The sequence below is a fragment of the Bos indicus x Bos taurus genome, chromosome 11, assembly GCF_003369695.1.
Source record: "Bos indicus x Bos taurus breed Angus x Brahman F1 hybrid chromosome 11, Bos_hybrid_MaternalHap_v2.0, whole genome shotgun sequence".
Classification (NCBI taxonomy): Eukaryota; Metazoa; Chordata; class Mammalia; order Artiodactyla; family Bovidae; genus Bos; species Bos indicus x Bos taurus.
Window position 1 is genome coordinate 20,961,291 of NC_040086.1, and position 21,652 is coordinate 20,982,942.

The following is a 21,652-nucleotide window of genomic DNA, read 5'->3' on the forward strand; positions in this document are numbered from 1 at the left end:
AGCTATTTTCAAAAGACAAAGAAGTGTTTAGAATATCAAGTAAGACATTCTGTTATGTTCAGCCATCTTCAGGGATGAACTTCATATATGTCATTACAGGAAGGTTTCTGATATGTTTAGCCATCTTCAGGGTTGAACTTCATATATGTCGTTATGAGAGTTCAGTTCAGTTCAGTCACTCAGTCGTATCCAACTCTGCGGCCCCGGGACTGCAGCACACCAGGCTTCCCTGTCCATCACCAACTCCCAGAACCTACTCAAACTCATGTCCATTGAGTCGGTGATGCCATCCAACCATCTCATCCTCTGTCGTCCCCTTCTCTCGCCTTCAATCTTTCCCAGCATCAGAGTCTTTTCCAGTGAGTCGGTCTTCTCATCAGGTGGCCAAAGTATTGGAGTTTCAGTTCCAGCATCAGTCCTTCCAATGAATATTCAGGACTGATCTCCTTTAGGATGGACTGGTTGGATCTCCTTGTAGTCCAAGGGACTCTCAAGAGTCTTCCCCAATGCTGCAGTTCTAAAGCATTAATTCTTCGGCGCTCAGCTTTCTTTATGGTCCAACTCTCACATCCATACATGACTACTGGAAAAACCATAGCTTTGACTAGATGGACCTTTGTTGGAAAAGTAATGTCTCTGCTTTTTTTTTTTCTGCTTTTTAATATGCTGTTTTGGTCATAGCTTTTCTTCCAAGGAGCAAGCGTCTTTTAATTTCATGGCTGCAGTCACCATCTGCAGTGATTTTGGAGCACCCCCGCCCACCACTGCCCCCGACAAAAAAAAGTCTCTCACTGTTTCCATGAAGTGATGGGACCAAATGCCATGATCTTAGTTTTCTGAATCTTGAGGTTTAAGCCAACTTTTTCATTCTCCTCTTTCACTTTCATCAAGAGGCTCTTTAGTTCTTCTTCACTTTCTGCCATAAGGGTGGTGTCATCTGCATATCTGACATTATTGATATTTCTCCTGGTAATCTTGATTCCAGCCTGTGCTTCATCCAGCCTGTGCTTCATCTAGCCTGGCATTTCGCATGATGTACTCTGCATATAAGTTAAATAAGCAGGGTGACAATGTACATCCTTGACGTACTCCTTTTCCTATTTGGAACCATTCTGTTGTTCCATGTCCAGTTCTAACTGTTGCTTCTTGATCTGCATACAGATTTCTAAGAGGGCAGGTCAGGTGGTCTGGTATTCCCATATCTCTAAGAATTTTCCACAGTTTGTGGTGATCCACACAGTCAAAGGCTTTGGTGTAGTCAATAAAGCAAAAGTAGATGTTTTTCTGGAACTCTTCCTTTTTCGATGATCCAGCAGATGTTGGCAATTTGATCTCTGGTTCCTCTGCCTTTTCTCAATCCAGCTTGAACATCTGCAAGTTCACGGTTCATGTGTTGTTGAAGCCTGGCTTGGAGAATTTTGAGCATTACTTTGCTAGCGTGTGAGATGAGTGCAATTGTGCGGTAGTTTGAGCATTCTTTGGCATTGCCTTTCTTTGGGATTGGAATGAAAACTGACCTTTTCCAGTCCTGTGGCCACTGCTGAGTTTTCCAGATTTGCTGGCATATTGAGTGCAGCACTTTCACAGCATCATCTTTTAGAATTTGAAATAGCTCAACTGGAATTCCATCACCTCCACTAACTTTTTTCATAGTGATGCTTCCTAAGGCCCAGTTGACTTGAAATTCCAGGATATGTGGCTCTTGGTGAATGATTACACCATCGTGGTTATCTGGGTCATAAAAATCTTTTTTGTATAGTTCTTCTGTGTATTCTTGCCACCTCTTCTTAATATCTTCTGCTTCTGTTAGGTCCATACTATTTCTGTCTTTATTGTGCTCATCTTTGCATGAAATATTCCCTTGGTATCTCTAACCTTCTTGAAGAGATCTCTAGTCTTTCCCATTCTTTTTTGTTTCCTGTATTACTTTGCATTCATCACTGAGGAAGGCTTTCTTATCTCTCCTTGCTATTCTTTGGAACTCTGCATTCAAATGGGTATATCTTTCCTTTTCTCCTTTGCCTTTAGCTTCTCTTTTTTTCTTATTATGGGAAGGCTTTCTGATATGTTCAGCCATCTTCAGGGTTGAACTTTGTATATGTCATTATGGGAAGCATAATTGTCTCAATCATAATAGTGTGAATGGCAGTATATTAGTATTTTGATCAATTCTAGGTATTAAAACCCATGCTAAGAAATTGGCGACAGAGGTTGTATTTCAGAAGGAACTCTGGGTAGCTGTGGTACAGGGATAGGAAGAAGGCTGGATTTTCACTGTATAGTCTTCGAATGTCTGAGTAAGTATTATATAAACAAACTGAGGCAAATAATTTAAAGCAATAAGATGTGACCGAGTCAGGGTTTATCATCACATTACTATGTCCCCAAAATGTTTTGAGCCACAGGGAAGAGCAAAGCATGGATAATTCCATGAGACATGGCCCTTTTGTAATTGCCAGGTTAGATGTGAACTCTCTGATTTCCCAGATAGATTATATAAACTATGTGGATGATGGCCATGAATGGAGGTCAGAACAGTTCACATACTCCCTAGGAAATGAGATCTTTGTTCTGTAGAATTCTAAAGAGGTAAATAATATGATCTTCTAGTTATATGCTAGAAAAATCAGTAATGCCTCCTGTGAGGTTTTTCTTCTGCCATTTTTTGTATTGAAAATGTTTTTTCTTCTTTTTTGACTTGCTGGGTCTAGGCTGTAGTGTGCAGGCTTTTCTAGTTGTGCCGTGCAGGCTCAGTTGCCCCTAGGCATACGGGACCTTAGTTCCCTGACCAGGGATCAAACCTATGTCCCCTGGATTAGAAGGCTGATTCTTTACCACTGGGCCACCAGGAAAGTCCCTTCAAAATATTTTTTAATGTTTTTTCATCTGCGTGTCCCGCTTGCAGTCATTATGACTTCTTTCAAAACCTTGGTGAGAATATTTGCATATGAGCTACAGGTATAAATAATCTACCCAGATAATCAACATGATTTCTTTCCTTTCATCTTCACCCTAGTTGCCACCAACACCCAGCTATTACTGCCATGAGAGGCATTATGAAAAGATTAGGAAAAAAATCAACTTAGTGCTCTTAGAAAACCTGAGTTTATAAGAGGTGGTGGGAGGAAAAGGGACCAGTTTAGAGACTGCAGTTTCATATTACAGATGCACGAGAGTGTCCTTTTAGAAGCATTAAGGATCCCTAGTTTAAAATCTCTGCTTTGTCCCTTATAGCTCTGTGACCTTGGGCAAATTATTTAACCTCTCTAGAACTATTTCCTCACCCGAAACAAATAGATAATGATTAAATGTGCTATTGGCTGTGATTTTGTCTGACTGTATTGAACAATTAATAATTTTAATTGTCTTTCCTTCCTTTGCCCCCAAATATCTTCCTCACACTCCTCGAACGTCCTATTTCACTTTGTTAACACTGCACAAAATGGCATGGAGATTCATTTGGGACAACCAGCAGCGACTGTAAAACATATAAAAGATTTGGGATGTTTAAAGTGCTTGTCAATTAAACTAGTGTTGATTTTCCTCAGAAGGCCAAAAGAAAGTCATTCAGGGTGTGGAGGGTTTGTCTGAGAATCCTGAGCAATTTTATTTGAGACTTTTAGGGCACTCTTGTTAAGGTTTGGGCTGTCTGAGGTTGATGTCATAGCTAGAATCCTTGGGATGTTTGAGGAATGCAGAAAACCGTACCCCGTTTATTAATGTATTCTGGCCAATCCCTTGCCCAGATAAAAGGGACAAATGTTTTCTCTACCCTTTACCATACATCAGTTCAGTTCAGTCGTTCAGTTGTGTCCAACTCTTTGCAACCCCATGGACTGCGGCATGCCAGGCCTCCCTGTCCATCACCAACTCCTGGAGTTTACTCAAACTCATGCGCATTGAATTGGTAATGGCATCAAACCATCTCATCCTCTATTGTCGCCTTCTCCTCTTGCCCTCAAACTTTCCCAGCATCAGGGTCTTTTCAAATGAGTCAGCTCTGTGCATCAGGTGGCCAAGTATTGGAGTTTCAGCTTCAACATCAGTCCTTCCAATGAACACTCAGGACTGATTTCCTTTAGGATGGACTGGTTGGATGTCCTTGCAGTTCAAGGGACTCTCAAGAGTCTTCTCTAACACCACAGTTCAAAAGCGTCAATTCATCAATGCTCAGCTTTCTTTATAGTCTAACTCTCACATCAATTCATGATTACTGGAAAAACCATAGCCTTGACTAGATGGACCTTTGTTGGGAAAGTAATGTCTCTGCCTCTTAATATGCCGTCTAGGTTGGTCATAACTTTTCTTCCAAGGAGTAAGCATCTTTTAATGTCATGGCTGCAGTCACCATCTGCAGTGATTTTGGAGCCCAGAAAAATAAAGTCTGCCACTGTTTCAACAGTTTCTTCATCTATTTGCCATGAAATGATGGGACCGAATGCCATGATCTTAATTTTCTGAATGTTGAGCTTTAAGCCAACTTTTTCACTCTCCTCTTTCACTTTCATCAACAGGCTTTTTAGTTCTTCACTTTCTGCCATAAGAGTGGTGTCATCTGCATATCTGAGGTTATTGATATTTCTCCCAGCAATCTTGATTCCAGCTTGTTCTTCATCCAGCCCAGCATTTCTCATGATGTTCTCTGCATATAAGTTAAATAAGCAGGGTGACAATATACAGCCTTGATGTACTCCTTTTCCTATTTGGAACCAGTCTGTTGTTCCATGTCCAGTTCTAACTGTTGCTTCCTGACCTGTATACACGTTTCTCAAGAGGCAGGTCAGGTGGTCTGATATTCCCATCTCTTGAAGAATCACAGTTTATTGTGATCCACACAGTCAAAGGCTTTGGCATAGTCACTAAAGCAAAATAGATGTTCTTCTGGAACTCTCTTGCTTTTTCAATGATCCAGCAGATGTTGGCAATTTGATCTCTGGTTCCTCTGCCTTTTCTAAAACCAGATTGAACATCTGGAAGTTCACGGTTCACATATTGTTGAAGCCTGGCCTGGAGAATTTTGAGCATTACTTTGCTAGCATGTGAGATGAGTGCAATTGTGCAGTAGTTTGAACATTCTTTGGCATTGCCTTTCTTTGGGATTGGAATTAAAACTGACTTTTTCCAGTCCTGTGGCCACTGCTGAGTTTTCCAAATTTGCTGGCATACTGAGTGCAGTACTTTCCCAGCATCATCTTTTGGGATTTGAAAGAGCTCAACTGGAATTCCATCACCTCCACTAACTTTTTTCATAGTGATGCTTTCTAAGGCCCACTTGACTTGACATTCCAGGATGTCTGGCTCTAGGTAAGTGATCACATCATCATAATTATCTGGGTCATGAAGATCTCTTTTGTACAGTTCTGTGTATTCTTGCCACCTCTTCTTAATATCTTCTGCTTCTGTTAGGTTCATACCATTCTGTCCTTTATTGATCCCATCTTTGCATGAAATATTCCCTTGGTATCTCTCATTTTCTTGAAGAGATCTCTAGTCTTTCCCATTCTTTTGTTTCCCCCTATTTCTTTGCACTGATCACTGAGGAAGGCTTTCTTATCTCTCCATGGTATTCTTTGGAACTTTGCTTTCAAATGCGTATATCTTTGCTTTTCTCCTTTGCTTTTGGCATCTCTTCTTTTTGCAGCTATTTGTAAGGCCTCCTCAGACAGCTATTTTGCTTTTTTGCATTTCTTTTTCTTGGGGACGATCTTGGTCCCTACTCCTGTGCAGTGTCACGAACCTCCGTCCATAGTTCATCAGGCACTCTAACAGATCTAATTCCTTAAATCTATTTCTCACTTCCACTGTATAATCATAAGGGATTTGATTTAGGTCATACCTGAATGGTCTAGTGGTTTTCCCTACTTTCTTCAATTTAAGTCTGAATTTGGCAATAAGCAGTTCATGATCTGAACACAGTCAGCTCCGGGTCTTGTTTTTGCTGATTGTATAGAGCTTCTCCATTTTGGGTGCAAAGAATATAATCAATCTGATTTCGGTGTTGGCCATCTGGTGATGTCCATGTGTAGAGTCTTCTCTTGTATTGTTTGAAGATGGTGTTTGACCACTTCCAATTTGCCTTGATTCATGGACCTAACATTCCAGGTTCCTATGCAATATTGCTCTTTACAGCATCGGACCTTGCTTCCATCACCAGTCACATCCACAACTGGGTGTTGGTTTTGCTTTGGCTCCATGTCTTCATTCTTTCTGGAGTTATTTCTCCACTGATCTCCAGTAGCATGTTGGGCACCTACTGATCTGGGGAGTTCATCTTTCACTGTTCTATGTTTTTGCCTTTTCATACTGTTCATGGGGTTCTCAAAGCAAGAATACTGAAGTGGTTTGCCATTCCCTTCTCCAGTGAACCACATTTTGTCAGAACTCTCCACTATGACCGATCCATCTTGGGGGACCCTATGTGGCATGGCTTATAGTTTCATCGAGTTAGACAAGGCTGTGGTCCATGTCATTAGATTGGTTAGTTTTCTGTGACTGTAGTTTTCAGTCTGTCTGCCCTCTGATGGGGGAGCCTGGTGGGCTGCCGTCTGTGGGGTCGCACAGAGTCGGACACGACTGAAGTGACTTAGCAGCAGCAGCCCTCTGATGGAGAAGGATAAGAGGCTTATGGAAGCTTCCTGATGGGAGAGACTGACTGAGGAAACTGGGTCTTGTTCTGATGGGCGGGGCCACGCTCAGTAAATCTTTAATCCAATTTTCCGTTGATGGGTGCAGCTGTGTTCCCTCCCTGCTGTTTTCCTGGGGCCAAACTACATAAGTTACTGACTAGATTAAACCAGCATTCTTGGCTTGACCTAGAAACTACCCTTTTTCATGGAAAATAGTATTTTCTGCATTTCAAAAACAATCTTCTTAGCCCTATTCAGACTTTGGGGGACTGCCACTTTCTGTCATTTTGATTTATTTAAAAGCTTAGTAATAAGGACTTACGTGGTGGTCCAGTGGTTAAGAATCCACCTTCCAATGCATGAGACTCCGGTTCCATACGTGGTCAGGGAGCTAAGATCCCACATGCCACGGGGCAACTAAACCCGAGCACCTCAAGGAGAGGCTCTTGTGCCGCAACTAGAGAAAGCCTGTGTGCTCCAACAAAAAGCTGCCATGCCACAACGAAGACACAATGCAGCTGGGAAAAAAAAAAAAAAAAAACTTAGTAACATAAGAAAATAATATAAAATCCAGTTGTTCTGAAGAGTTTCTCAGAGACAGTTAGGAGCAGTCATTTCTGCTATCCTTACCATTTAATCCTTAAAAACTTTTCATCTAAACCAAGGGTTGAACAGTGCTTCTTACTGGTGGGCTTATTCATTGTTGCCAGAAAGTGGTCCCTTCTGAGAGAATTCTTGCAAGTCCATGATGCAGCTTACTGTTGAATTTATCCTTGTCTCCAATGCCAAGCATGTGGCTGGCAACGAGTAGGGGCTTGGTGTACACCAGTTGAATGAATCAAGGTAGGAGTCAAAAGGAGATGTAGCTAAATGATTTTTGAACAGAAGTCCTGCTTTTCACATTTTCGAGATCCTGGAAAGCAAATGAAATTTGTTCCACGTTATATGTCATCAGGGAAAGGGAAATTTAAACAACGTTGAGACCTATTAGAATGGCCAAAGTCCAGAACAGTGACAGCACCAGATGCTGGCAAGCACATGGAGCAACAGGAACTCTCATTCGTTGCTGGGAATACAAAATGGTATAGCTACTTTGGGAGATAGTTGGCAGTTTCTTGCAAGATTAAACATACTCTTATCATATGATCCAGCAGTCACATTCCTTGGTATTTTACTCAAGGGAGTTAAAAATATATCTCCATACAAAAACCTCCATATGAATATTTGTAGTAGTTTTATCCATAATTGCCCAAACTTGGAAGCAACCAAGATGCCCTTCAATAGGTGAATGGATAAGTAAACTGTGGTACATCCAGACAACAGAATATTATGCTGTGCTAGAAAAAATCAGTCCACAAAAATATATGGAGCAACCTTAAATGCATGTTTCTAAGTGAAAGAAACCCATTTGAAAAGCATATGCACATGTATACTCAAATATTAAAGGGAATACGCAGATCTACATAGGAGGGAATGCCCTGGCATTCCAGTGGTTAGGACTGTGAGTTTCCACTGCAGGAGGCACTCAGTTGATCCTAGGTCAAGGAACTGGTGGGGCTTCCCTTGTAGCTCAGTTGGTAAAGAATCTGCCTGCAATGCAAGAGACCCGAGTTCAGTTCCTCGGTTGGGAAAAATCCCCTGGAGAAGGAAATGGCAACCCACTCCAGTATTCTTGCCTGGAGAATCCCATGGACAGAGGAGCTTGGCAGGCTACAGTTCATGGGGTCTCAAGAGTCGGACACAACTTAGTGACTAAACCACCACCACCACCACCACCACCAGGGAGCTGGGATCCTGCAAGCCATGTTACGTGGCCAAAACAACAAGCAAAAGAAATAAACAATATAGATATACATAAGAATATAAATGGTGCACTTTCTGGTGGTCCAGTGGTTAAGAATCTGCCTGCCAGTGAAGGGGACATAGGTTGAGTTCTTCATCTGGGAAGGTTCCACATGCTGTGGGACAACTAAATCAGAGCACCACAGCTGCTGAAGCCTGCATGCCCTAGAGCCCAGCACCCATGCTCCTCAGCAAGGGAGGCCACTGCCATGAGAAGCTTGTGCACAGCAACCAGAGAGTAGCTCATGTGCAGCAACAAAGACCCAGTGCAGCCAAAAAAAAACCCAATATTAACAGTCAGTGGTTCTCTCTAGTGATAAGATCAGGATGATTTAAGTTTCTTCTTTGTGCTTTAGTTTTTTAAAATGTTTGTAAAGAATATGAATTACTTTTGGAAAGGGGAAGGGTGGTGTGTAAAGAACACCAATTTTCCCTGCTTCCATGCACATGTGGTATGCCCATGTTGTTAATACTTACAGCTGCCCTTAGAAGGAAGTGGTGGGCAGCAGTGTGAGCCTCATTTTTGGCTTGAAGGTTTTAAAATCGCTGTCATCCCATATCCTTGCAGGGTACCTCCAAAAGCAGCCCTACTTTGGAGCTGTGGTTGGCAGGGTGGCCAACCGAATTGCCAAAGGAACGTTCACGTTGGATGGGAAGGAGTATAAACTAGCCATTAACAACGGGCCCAACAGCCTGCATGGAGGAGTCAAAGGGTTTGACAAGGTGAGTTGAAGTCATTGCACAGTGTCCTCACCTGGCACACCTCACTAAGTCCCTTCAAGCATGCCTTTGCAAGGCACAGCCCTAGGCCCTAGAGTCAATGCATGGTAAGGTGATCCAGGAAAGAGGCTGCTCTCATGAAGGAGATTGCTGGCTGTGTTCCAGGACCCACCTTTCTCTAGACCATCTGACTATAGTAGGCAGGGGAGCCCCTGAGTGAAAGGATGACAACCTTTGACTTAGGAAAGACAGGGAATGAACGCCTGTCTCACAGTTTTGGGATCAGAGAGTTGACTTTAGGCAGAACAGAAAAGTGGATTAAAGACAATATGTACCACTTCCTGCACAAAGCATTTGCATATATTACCTCCCACCCTTATTAGAACCCCATATTATCACCAGATGAGAAATCTGAGGCCCTGAAAGGCCACACAACTCCTAAGTTGGGCTGCCTGACCCAAAGCCCTCATTCCTATATATACTACAATTGCTGGTGTCTGCCACAGCCACCTGCGTACCCCCAACCCAACACCCCGCTAGTATTGGTCTATGAGCTCTTCCCCCCGACCCCGACAGGCAGGTATCGTGCTGCCCCATCCAGGCTACCCTTCCAGTGAAGGGGCTCACACCTCAAAATGACGTCAGGTTCTCTCCAGTTCCCCCTTTCCACGTTAACTTCCATCCTGTAAGTGAACCCCTGGAAAACCAGGTTAGGAAAATAAACTGATCAGACAGCTTCTCCCTGAGGTGGGAATGCCTGGCTTCCTGTTCTTTCCTAGCTGTGTGGGAGTCTGCAGGTTAACCTCAGCGATTGTCTTACTAGTCTAATTTTAGAGAGGTAATTTTGGTAGTTAGCTTTCCTTTAAATTGTACCACCCAGGTTATTTCCTAGAGAAAAGCCAGAGAAGACAGGAACATTTATGGCATGTTAAGAATCACAATTTCTTCTTTTCTACCTCCTAATCGCCACGTATCCTGCCGAAGGAAGTTGGTCACTCTGTTTGCCCTGTTCTATCAGCATCCTGTCTGTGGCTTAGAGCCAGACAGCCCCATTACTTCCCCTTTCCTCCATGATGAAACTCCTCATGCCAGAGATGGCTGAAGGCAGAGGATGGCTTCTGTCCTGGCAGTGTTAGGGCAGAGGGTCTCTGGAATACGCCAGGTCCATGGGCAAACCCCAACCAGAGGAAGTTAGGTTCAGCTCTGTTTGGCCAGGAGTCTTCAGAGGAGCCTCAGCACCTTGTTCTAGCTTCTTCCTGCTGCCACAGAGGTGTTACTTACAGGGTACTCCGTGTAGGAACAAACACAGAAAGATAGTGAGTGTTTATATCCTTCTCTGCCGTGTGTTTACTGAGCCTCTTCTGTGAACCAGGGAGCATAATAGGATGGGGATTCCTGATACTCCAGTATAGTGAGCATCATGTAGTAAGTTACAAGAATAACAGTTATAGGCAACGAGCCACATAGTATAGATGCCAGAGGTGTGCTACAGGAACTGGTATTAATGGCAGCTAGGGAGGTTGGAGTTGAACTGTTCTTCAAGAAAATATAGCATGTCATTTAATAAGTGGATATTTGAGAGAGTGGCTGTGCAACAGCCCGCAGAGGGTGGGGAAAGACTCGGAATATAATCATGAAGCCATTGAAATTTTAGGACATGAGGTTTTCATGGAGCAACATGAGCAGTATCACATGAACTTTGCTTTCAGTTGTGTTTGATCTCAACAATTACTGCATAATTGTCGGTTTGCGGGTAATTGTTTTCTTATTTATACCAACACATTTTTTTAAAGATGAAATTTGAATAACCTGACAGGATTAGAAATGGTGTAAGTAGGCCTAGAGAAACAAATTTGGAAGTTTTCAGGAAAATTTGGAAACTACTGAGTCAGGGAAATTCTCCTGTGAATAAGACTTTCCACTTTATCTGATGATATTGACTTACACGAAAATCTTTCCATCGTGTCCTTTCTCTAAAGGAGAAAAACAAGGTAGCAAGTTAAGACCATTTTATTTCAAATATTTTATTTATAAAATTTCCCATTTGGGGGATTCCTTTTTCTTTCAGTTCAGTTCAGTTCAGTTCAGTCGCTCAGTAGTATCTGACATTTTGCGACCCAATGGACTGCAGCACGCCAGGCTTCCCTGTCCATCACCAACTCCCGGAGCTTGCTCAAACTCATGTCCATCGAGTCTGTGATGCCATCCAAACATCTCATCCTCTGTTGTCCCCTTCTCCTGCCTTGAATCTTTCCCAGCATTAGAGTCTTTTCCAATGTGTCAGTTCTTCACATCAGGTGCCCAAAGTATTGGAGTTTCAATTTCAGCATCAGTCCTTCCAATAAATATTCAGGACTGATTTCCTTTAGGATTGACTTTAATTGACCTTTTTCTTTAATCACACATATACTGGGTTTTATATTTCAAGTGTCTCAAAAGTTCACCATTTCCAGGAGATAATTAGGGTGTAAAATTAATTTTTTACCAAGGTCACTGAATTTGTTTCAAATACCAGCTGCTTTCACTGTAGGTGAAGGCAGAGACCTCCCTTCCTACCGGGCTCCACTTCCTGGCAAATGTAGTGTCAGTGAGAGATGCAGGCCATGTCAGGAGTCGGTAGGCAGAGCCTGGGCGCATGGGCCACTCTTATGGCCCACACAGGTTGCTGTCTTCCAAGTCTGTTTGGAATGACAGTGTTTGGTCTCAACTCCGCCGTTGAAAACGAAGATTGGAATAAAACATTCACTGAAAGTAAGGCTGTGGAATAGTGTAAACTATTCCACTATAACTCTCAGGCTAAGTTTGAATCCTAGCTCTGTCACTCATTACATGTATGACTTTAAACAAGATTTTTTTCCCTTTAAGTAACTGCATTAAGTGTGAAAGTGTTCTACTCCATCCTATAGAATGTGGGAGGTAGAGTTAACACCTCCCACATTAAGGCCAAGTTAACACCACTGTACTCAGTTTGTTTATCTGTAAAATGTGGGTAATAATATTAGTTGTACCCATATGAAATTGCCAGTGGGGAAAAAAAAAAAAGAAATTGCCAGTGCACAACTGTTTTGACCTACAAAAATGGTAATTTTAGTTGGTTCAGCCAAATCCTTTTCAAATGGTTTATGTAAAGCACCAGGTCAGTGGCTAATGAGCACCCAACAAATGAAGGTCTCATGTCAGCAAAGATTCCCTTTACTAGTGATCCCAGGGCTCCCCAAAGGGACTGGAGGTCTCTGGCTACCTCATCCTCTGATGGTGTATGATAAGGAGGCAGGCTCTAGGATTAGATCACTTGATTCAATTCCAGCGTTTTACTAGCTGTGTGGCCTGGAACAAGCAGTTTATCCTTTCTGAGCCTCTGCTCTCTCATCTTTAAATGAGGATAATGGTACCCACTTTAAGTCAGTCCTGAGACAGAAAAGATTGTGTGACGTTTCTAGCAAGTCCCTGGGCTCATAATGGGCACTTGATAAGGCATAGAAGATTATGTACACATTTCAGGTGTATAACATCGTGGTTCACAAGTTTTAAAGATTGTATTCCATTTAAAGTTATTATAGGGTCTTCCCTGATGGTTCAGTAGTAAAGAATCCGCCTGCCAATGCAGGAGACCCAGGTTCAATCCCTGGTGCTGAAATATCCCACATGCTGCAGAGCTACTAAGCCCATGTGCCACAGCTACTGAGCTTGTGCTCTAGAGCCTGGGAACCACAGCTACTGAAGCCCGCATGCCTAGAGCCCATGCTCTGCGGCAAGAGAAGGCACCACAGTGAGAAGCCTACACTGTGCAACTAGAGAGTAGCCCCTACTCGCTGCAACTATAGAAAAGCCCATGCAACAATGAAGACCCAGTGCAGCCAAAAAAAAATTAACCTCTTCTCTAAATAAATAAAGTTACTATAAGTGAAAGTGAAAGTCACTCAGTCATGTCCAACTCTTTGTGACCCCATGGACTATACAGTCCATGGAATTCTCCAGGCCAGAATACTGGAGTAGGGAGCCTTCCCTTTCTCCAGGGGATCTTCCCAATTCGGGGATCAAACCCAGGTCTCCCACATTGCAGGCGGATTCTTTACCAGCTGAGCCACAAGGGAAGCTGTTGGCTATATTCCCCGTGCTGTATAATATATCCTTGTAGTTTATTTATTTTATACATAGATGTTTGTATGTTTAATCCTCTATCCTTACAGAAACCCCATTGGTAACACTAGTTTTTTCTATCTGAGTCTGCTTCTGTTTTGTTATCCTCACTAGTTTTATTTTTAAGGTTCCAAGCTGTCCTTAAATATTGCAATGTGGCATTTAGCTCGGCACTAGAGTGACTAAATAGCTTTGAAAATACTTTCTTCCAGGTCCTCTGGACCCCTCGGGTGCTGTCAAATGGTGTCGAGTTCTCACGGGTCAGTCCAGACGGTGAGGAAGGCTACCCTGGAGAGTTAAAAGTCTGGGTGATGTACACACTGGATGGCGGTGAGCTTGTGGTCAACTATCGAGCACAGGCCAGTCAGACCACCCCAGTCAATCTGACCAATCATTCTTACTTCAACCTGGCAGGCCAGGTAAGTGAACTTGCCTCTGCTTACCTGCTGTAGTGTAAAGTGTCACTTGCCTCTTCTCTCTTGCAATGAGCTTTGTGGATTGACCTGGGGGTGGTGGGGCTGTGACTGAAGAGACTAACCCACTAGGGAATTACTCTGGAGATGGGGTCGCCCTTGGAGTGAGGACCAGCACCCAGCAAAGCATCTGACTCGTAGTAGCTGCTCAACAAATGGAAATTATAGGGAAGGGAGTACATTAAATAGCTTGGCTGCCCACATGCTCAGACAGGTAAAACTAGCTATTTCAAGAACTCCCTCTCATCTGGGACTTCCCAGGTGGTCCAGTGGCTAAGACTCTTGAACTCCCAAAGCAGGGGTCCCAGGTTCGATCCCTGGTCAGGGAATTAGATCCCACATGCCAAAACTAAGAGTTCACATGCTGCAACTAAGAGTTTGCATGCCACAACTGAAGATCCTCCAGGCTCAGCCAAATAAATAAATAAAAATATTAAAAAAAAAAATACTCCCTCTCCTCTAACTGTGACAAGGGCTTACATTTGCTTCCCCTATTCCACTCCTCCCCCTCCCCTAAAAATTACTTCTAAGTAAGGCATTTTCTATATTGGATCCTTGGAAATGTACTTAGCCCAGCCCCTTTTAGGAAATGCTGCCAGTATTGGGGTGCTCCCACTGTACAAACCACCTAAGAGTGGTGGGAAGACACTGAGAGCCCCTCTTAGGTAATTATCCTTCTAAACTACCTCATTCCCCCCTACTGGTAATATTTTAGCTTATTGAGGAAGTTATTACATGACACAGAATAAAAGACTTAGCTAAACTCTAGATTCCGTCTATGACTTTCTCTTCATCTGAGAAGCTCATCATTGTTCACTATACTTGAATCACTTTGGCATGATTTCCTACCACAAAATGATGTTCACAGCCAGCTAGTAATACCTTGCATTTTTATACTTTTTAGGAGTTTGCTGATGGTCCTGCTGATTTTTTTCTAGAATCTTTTCAAATAGCATGAGCTACTTTGTTCTTACATAATTTCCAAAGCTCTTCCTTTGAAAATAAGAAAGGTGGTTCTTCACTTGCTCATTCCTTATGTTGAAGAAGCATCCTTCTTGAGATCTTAAAGACAAACCAAAAAAAAAAAAAAGACAAACATGCACAAGCCATAAAAGACTCTGCAGTCATAAGCATAAAACCCCACTTTCAAAAATAAGTTCAGAAGGAAACTTCACAGAAATAACACAAAATATTAATGGTATTGTGTGGGTGGCAGATCATGGTGATTTTTCACTATTTTCCACATTTTTTTAACCAAGGGGGTGGTCTAAAGGAATAGATTCAGAAATAGAGAAATTCGGTGTGAAGTATTACATCTGCCTGTGTGTTCCAATGAAGGACACAAAATGGGGGTGTAAGGTTCACTAAGGCTCTTTCTGTTTACCCGAGAGGAGGACCCTCCTGACCAGAATTTTCCTACAAGGACTTGGAGGGACAGGTATTTCTAAATTTTTTTTTTTTCCAGAGGCTGGATTGTTTCCCAGATCACAGATCCCACACAGAAAAGTGGTCAGGGCGAACTCCCTTGTGTGTGCTGTCTTAGTAAGTACAGCTCAGATCCACAGCCAGTAGCTCCAGGGGTGGGGGCCACCAGCCGTTGGAGCAGACACGTAAGAGTTGCTGGGCAGTTAATCAGCCTGGGGTCAAGGGGTCTCTGAATTTTCAGAACATCTCTTGCCCCACCAGAAAAGCATTATTGTGTGTTTTAAACCCTCCCCAGGAAAAATAGCTCAAAGCTTAATATTTAAAGTAATCAACTCATCATATATATTTTCTTTTTGTTTGTCTTTTAAATTTAATTAGCAAACTTTTGTCCTACTTGGGGGGGTCAAGCTTTGACTCATCACTTCTAAGTTTGAGTGTTGAAGGCCTAGAGACAGGAAAGCAGGGTGTTTTTCAAAGAATGGAAAAGGTATGTAGGTTGTAGATTAGTTGAGGTTTTTTTTTTTTTCTTTTGGCCGTTCCTTTCTTATCTAATGCAAAAGTGGGTGAACTTTAAAAAAACAAAACAAAACTGAAACTTTGCCTTAAGAGCTATGAAAGCAGGCCTGGGGCAATTTGAGATGAAAAGCAATAGTTATGGTTCTGGTATGTCTGTGTAGGTATGTGGTCAAGGACCCAAATTCTTCCGTCATTCCATTCTGCTTTTTCAGTGTTACGGTTTTTGTCTTCAGGCTTATCCCCTCATAATTACAAAATGGTTGCCACAGCTCCATGAGTCACCTTTTCATATAGTCACATCCAGAGATTTTAAAAACTGGACCTCCTCTTTTTTTTCCATCTCTAATGTTCCATTTTTAAGAAGAAGCAAAACTTTTTCCAGAAGCTCCTCAACAGACTTTGCTCACATTTTGTTGACCAGAGTGTGTCCTATGCTCTGCTTAACCTAATCACCAGTGAGGGAATTAGACAGTTTGCTCTCTGGGGCCCAGGTGGGGGTCCTATCCCTGAATATATCCTCATATAGGATGAATCAACTAGTCAGTGTTCTGCCAGGGGGAAAGGAGGGTGTTTGCTAATAATGGAGTTGAGACGGCTTTTGGGTAGGAACCAACAGTGTCTATTTTGCTAGAGGTGATTAGAGCTGAATTAAGGTGGTGGTCATGGCAATGCACATAAAGGTCTTTAATGCCCCATCCAAGCCATAGTCAGCTCTCAATGATTAACATTAGTAATACAAACAGTAGCAACCAAAGTTAATGAAAGCAAACACTGAACTCAGAGATGGGCCTCAGTTCTGTTTGTGAATCAGCATTCCTTGCCAAGTTTTCATCAGCCTGGAAAAGAAAATAATCCAACAGTAATAATCCACGAGAGGAGACATTGCATTATTCCAAGTAAGAGAGCCATAAACTGAAAAGCATGCTTTCTTTACTGAAGGAATGTTACTGCTGTTTAGTGACTCAACAATTAAGAGAGTGGGTGCTTAGTCAGTGTTCCTTTCTTTCTCCTCCCAGACTTCTTCTTAACATCTTGGACTCAGTTTATTGGTTTGTGATTTTCATATGGAATCATTTTCTTCCTGCCCTAGTGTTTAAAAAAAAAGAAGTAAAAGGAAATTCCCAAGACACTCTATTCAGAATAGTAAAAAAAAAAATTCTGAAGCAACCCAAAAGTCTGTTAACAGGAGAACAGATAAACAAGTGATATATTCATACAGTGGAATACTACTCAACCTTGAGGTGAGCATCAGACAAATAATTCGAGCCAAAGAAAGAGTCCCAAATTCTCTTCCTCAGTCCCAGGCGCCTCTTCGGTGCTCTCAGTAGCCTGAGGCATGAGATGATGCCACAGGGAGAGTCACATGGGAGAGAGACCCTTCTAGGCTGTAACAGCTGTAGGCAGCCATGCAGGCCACTGCCATCTTGGACCTGCCTTCCCAGGTCAGATCAGGGTCGAAAGATGTGGCTAAGACGGTGTGGGCAGAGGCCTCTGCTCCAGCCTTGTCTCCCACCCACTCCTACCCCCGACCGCTGGGACAAGCCAAGTGGATCCTAGTTCCTCAGAAACAGTTCCTCAGAAACTCTTGGTAGTGTAAATAAACTGGTCTCTGTCATGTGTAGACATCAATTCTCATGGCCTCTAAAATCTTGGCCTTTCTCCTCAGGATGACTCCATTTGATTGTGCGGCTGAGGCCATCTCACTATAGAGTCTGTTTTCAGTTTGTACCCAGAGCGCACACCTCTCTCTGCCTACGTCTCAGGAAACTGCAGAGCCTTCAATTTACCTCAGTTCAGGGTTTCTCGGCCTCAACACTGTTGACGTTTTGGGCCAGATAATTCCTCGTTGTGGGGGTGGGGAGGCTGTCCTGGGTGCGGTCGGCTGTTTGACAGAATCCATGGCCTCTTCCAAGAACTGCTTCCCCAGGAGCATGACTGTCCCTGGTCGTGACAATTGAACATGTCTCAGGACAGCTGTGGGGCAAAATCATCCCCAGTTGGAAACTACCGGTGTAGTTTATTTTGAGCATTCACTCAGCAAAGCCCTCAGCTGCTTTCCATCCCACATCTTTTGTTGCTGCTGCTGCCGCTAGCTAAGTTGCTTCAGTCGTGTCCAACTCTTTGCAACCCCATAGACGGCAGCCCACCAGGCTCCCCCGTCCCTGGGCTTCTCCAGGCAAGAACACTGGAGTGGCTTGCAGTTTCCTTCTCCAATGCATGAAAGTGAAAAGTGAAAGTGAAGTCACTCAGTCGTGTCCGACTTCTAGTGACCCCATGGACTGCAGCCTACCAGGCTCCTCCGTCCATGGGATTTTCCAGGCAAGAGTACTGGAGTGGGATGCCATTGCCTTCTCCGACATCTTTTGCTGGGAAGCTCTAAAACACTGCTATTAGGGCTTCCCTGGTGCTCAGTGGTCAAGAATCCGCCTGCCAGTGCGTCAGACACAGGTTAGATCCCTGATCCGGAAAGATCCCACGTGGTGCAGAGGAACTGAGCCTGTGCACCACAGCTATTGAGCTTGTACTTTAGAGCCTCGGAACCACAGTACTGAGCTTGTGGGCCACAACTACTGAAGCCCGTGCACCCTAGAGCCTGTACTCTGCAACAAGAGAAGCCACAGCAGTGAGAAGCCCTCGTACTGCAACTAAAGAGTAGCCCCAACTCTGTGAAACTAGAGAAAAGCCCGTGCAGCAGTAAAGACCCAGCACAGCCATAAATAAATAAATAAATAAAAATTTTTAATTAACTAAAAATACTGCTGTTAAAATATAACCCTTCTTGTTAGAAGCACATATGTGTATTTTCCAGTTTGCAAGCACATTTGACTAAACTGTTCCCCATGAGAACCCTGGAGAGAATGGGTGCATCAGCCCAGTCTTATGCTGAAGGAAGTGAGATTCCAGGAGGTTTAGTGACTTCCCTGGGCCACTCACTGGGAGCCAGGATTAGACCCCAGGCCTTTCTGACCACCAACTAACACTTAATGTACCAGACTTGGACTCTGCCAGGAGGGCAGGCTGTCTTTATGGAGGAGCTGGGACCCCAGTTCTGACTCCCAGTCTTCTGCTATGTGGCAGGGAGTGGGGGACTTCTGGGTGGGAACTAGGCCAGAGAAGTGGTGACATGGCCCACCCCTAGCGAGCCTACAGGCGATGCTTTGAACACCCAGCACCTGTGTGTTACAGGTTGCTGACCCTTGCTCTTCTCTTTGCCTGGCATGTGAAGAGTAGAAGAAACCCCTCTGCTAATAAGTGTAAACCCTAAAGGCTTTCAAACCACCATTGTCTCTCTGACTTTTCACTTTCATCATTCCATTCAGAAAAGTCATGCTGGGATCATCCTTGGAATCTTCTTTCAGATGTACCGGCTACTATTCTGAGCCCCTACCTACCTAACTTAAATGAACACATTAGTCATCCTCATCAGTCAAATGAGATTTCTGAAGTTTTCATCAATACTTGAAATCATTTCTGCAAGAGAAGTTGTAAAGCAAATATATAAGACTGAGCATTAAATCTTCATTTCTTTCTCTAATTTTTCTCTCCCAGGGTTCCCCAAATATATATGACCATGAAGTCACTATAGAAGCTGATGCTTTTTTGCCTGTGGATGAAGTCCTGATTCCTACAGGTTGGTGAATTTAAACCTTTTATAGGAATGCAGAACTGGGGTGCAGTGTGAGAAACATTAAAACTTCATTTCCCTAAATATATTTCCCCTGTTGGCCTGACACAGTGCTCATAGTTACCATAATTAGTCATTTATTTTGGGTAAGGTTGGGAGACCATGTAGTTAGACGCTCAAACCATGACAATATTGAGAGGGAAAGGGAATGCTGTTAATAATTAAGCCAGGCAACAGGCATACGCTGAGATAGTCCCAAACAACTGGGTCAGATGGTCATTCCAGCTGAGCTTTAGACTTCAGAAGGTCCCCACTAAACTGTTAATCTGTTATTTCTTAGCATCTTAGCAGAGGGGAATTTACCTAAGCATTACCCTACAAATGCAGAACCCGATAGAACATGTCATGGTTTTTGACAGAAGAGGAAAAAGGTGGGATGGCTTGCATCTTGAGTAAGACAAATGCAGGTATATCACCTCTGAAATACAGGGGAATGGCATGGAAGGAGTCTTGCATACTAGAAGGGAAGGTGAGGTGTTGCCAGAGAGGTATTTCATGGGTGTGTGTGTGTGTGTGTATCTCTGTGTTTGTGTGTGTCCTGGGTTAGCTGAATTGAGGTCACTTTGGTTATTATTATTATTTGGGATCAAAAGTACCTTCATTCAATAGGCAAATCCATAGAGATAGAAAGTCAATTAGTGGTTTCCCAGGGGCTGGGGACAGAGGAGAATGGGGAGTGATAATGAGTATGAGATTTCTTTGGGGGTGAAAGATTCTGGAATTGGATAGTGGTGATGGTTGCACAACCTTGTAAATATACTGATCATTGCTGAACTGTGCACTTTGAAATGATATATGAGTTACCTCAGTGTAAAAAAAGAAAGAAGAAACCTTGGTTCGTGTGTTATCTCCAGGATTGATGAGTGTAATTTTGTACTGGATCATATGTGTACCCCCATCTGGCTCCAGGGGACAGATGGATGACAACAAGATGACCTGCAGGGGTACTATTATCTGTGGCAGGTTATAGAAATTAACTTGGAGTAATCACCCCCAAAGCGATAGGTACATATTCTTACTGGGATTTTGTTAAAAGCATCATCAAAGAAAGCTAAAATAAACAAAAGTAGAGGATGAAGGGAAGGCAGAGCAGAAGTCTAGAAAGACAAATGCTTTCTTCATCAGCTCCTCTGATTACAATTTTTTGGCATCACAGAGTTGAATGTTTTCCTGGCTCCAGGGTTTTTTTATATTTACCTTGGTCTGATCACGTGTGTTATCTGATAAGGACGTGGCTTAACAGGTAGGCTTGAGGAAGCTGGCTCGTCTCGTCCTAGAGGCAGAATTATTGCATTGGAGCTCTTATATTGTGAGCTGCAAGGGAAAAATAGTGGCAGCTACTGTTTTGTGACTGATAAGTAAGAAAATGAGCTAAGTAGCTTATGAGCGAGGTGATGAAATAAGGGCATATTTCTTTCTGTATATTTGTAAAATTTTATGTTATCCTACTGAGTTTTGATCAGACGAAAATCACACACAAAAATGCATAATTCATGCCAGGTAAAGATTATTTGTCATGATTGTAAGAGATAATTGTGGCAAAGCACAATACAACTTAACATGTAATCTAATTGACCACGTAAAACTCATGTTCATCACAGTTCTGCACTGTAAGTAGCTTTAGGTCAAATTCTCCCCTCTATACTAATCCTGGACGCCTGTGAAGCTGAGTAGGCTGTAAGAGCTCTGAACTTTCAGGAGGCAAGAGCCCAGGTTCCAGTCTTGGCTTGGCTATTGACTGGCTACGGGACCTTCAGTGCGTGTATAATGCTTTAATATTTAACCTCTCCAGACTCCTTTTTTTTTTTTGCAAATAGGATGTTCAACTCAATCAGGGTTCATAAATTTTTATAAATCATACCCATAAATTTTATTTTAAAAAATTAGGGAAATTTATCTCAGGTTGCTCAGCTTTTCATTTTGCCAAGCTAGAAAGCTATTACAAATACAGAGCTATTAAAATTAATTGGGAATATATGCATATTATATTTTGATTTAAAAAATTTAACTGATTGGGATAATAAGAAGCAGAGTTAAATAGGCTACATTAAAAAAAAAACTACCATTCATAGTCACCATTTTTCATAAAAGAAAGAATATATTAACACTACAAAAATGGGAAAAATTTAATCTTGGAATAAAGAAGGACCTTTTAAATTGAATTTGTCTTACTTTGTAAAAAAATGTGACAACTGATTATCCAAATCTATCTTAGTTTTCTGTGG

The 21,652-nt window shown here is 42.6% G+C and overlaps 1 protein-coding gene across 4 annotated transcripts in view; it reads left to right on the forward strand.

Moving 5' to 3' along the window:
* GALM (galactose mutarotase) overlaps positions 1-21,652 on the forward strand; it is a 54,657-nt gene that overhangs the window by 3,504 nt on the left and 29,501 nt on the right. For all 4 annotated transcript variants that reach the window (XM_027555049.1, XM_027555046.1, XM_027555047.1 and 1 more), the window contains exons 2-4: positions 9,037-9,191; positions 13,541-13,747; positions 19,292-19,373. In XM_027555049.1, coding sequence (XP_027410850.1) covers positions 9,037-9,191; positions 13,541-13,747; positions 19,292-19,373 — 444 coding nt within the window. The remainder of the gene's footprint in view (positions 1-9,036; positions 9,192-13,540; positions 13,748-19,291; positions 19,374-21,652) is intronic.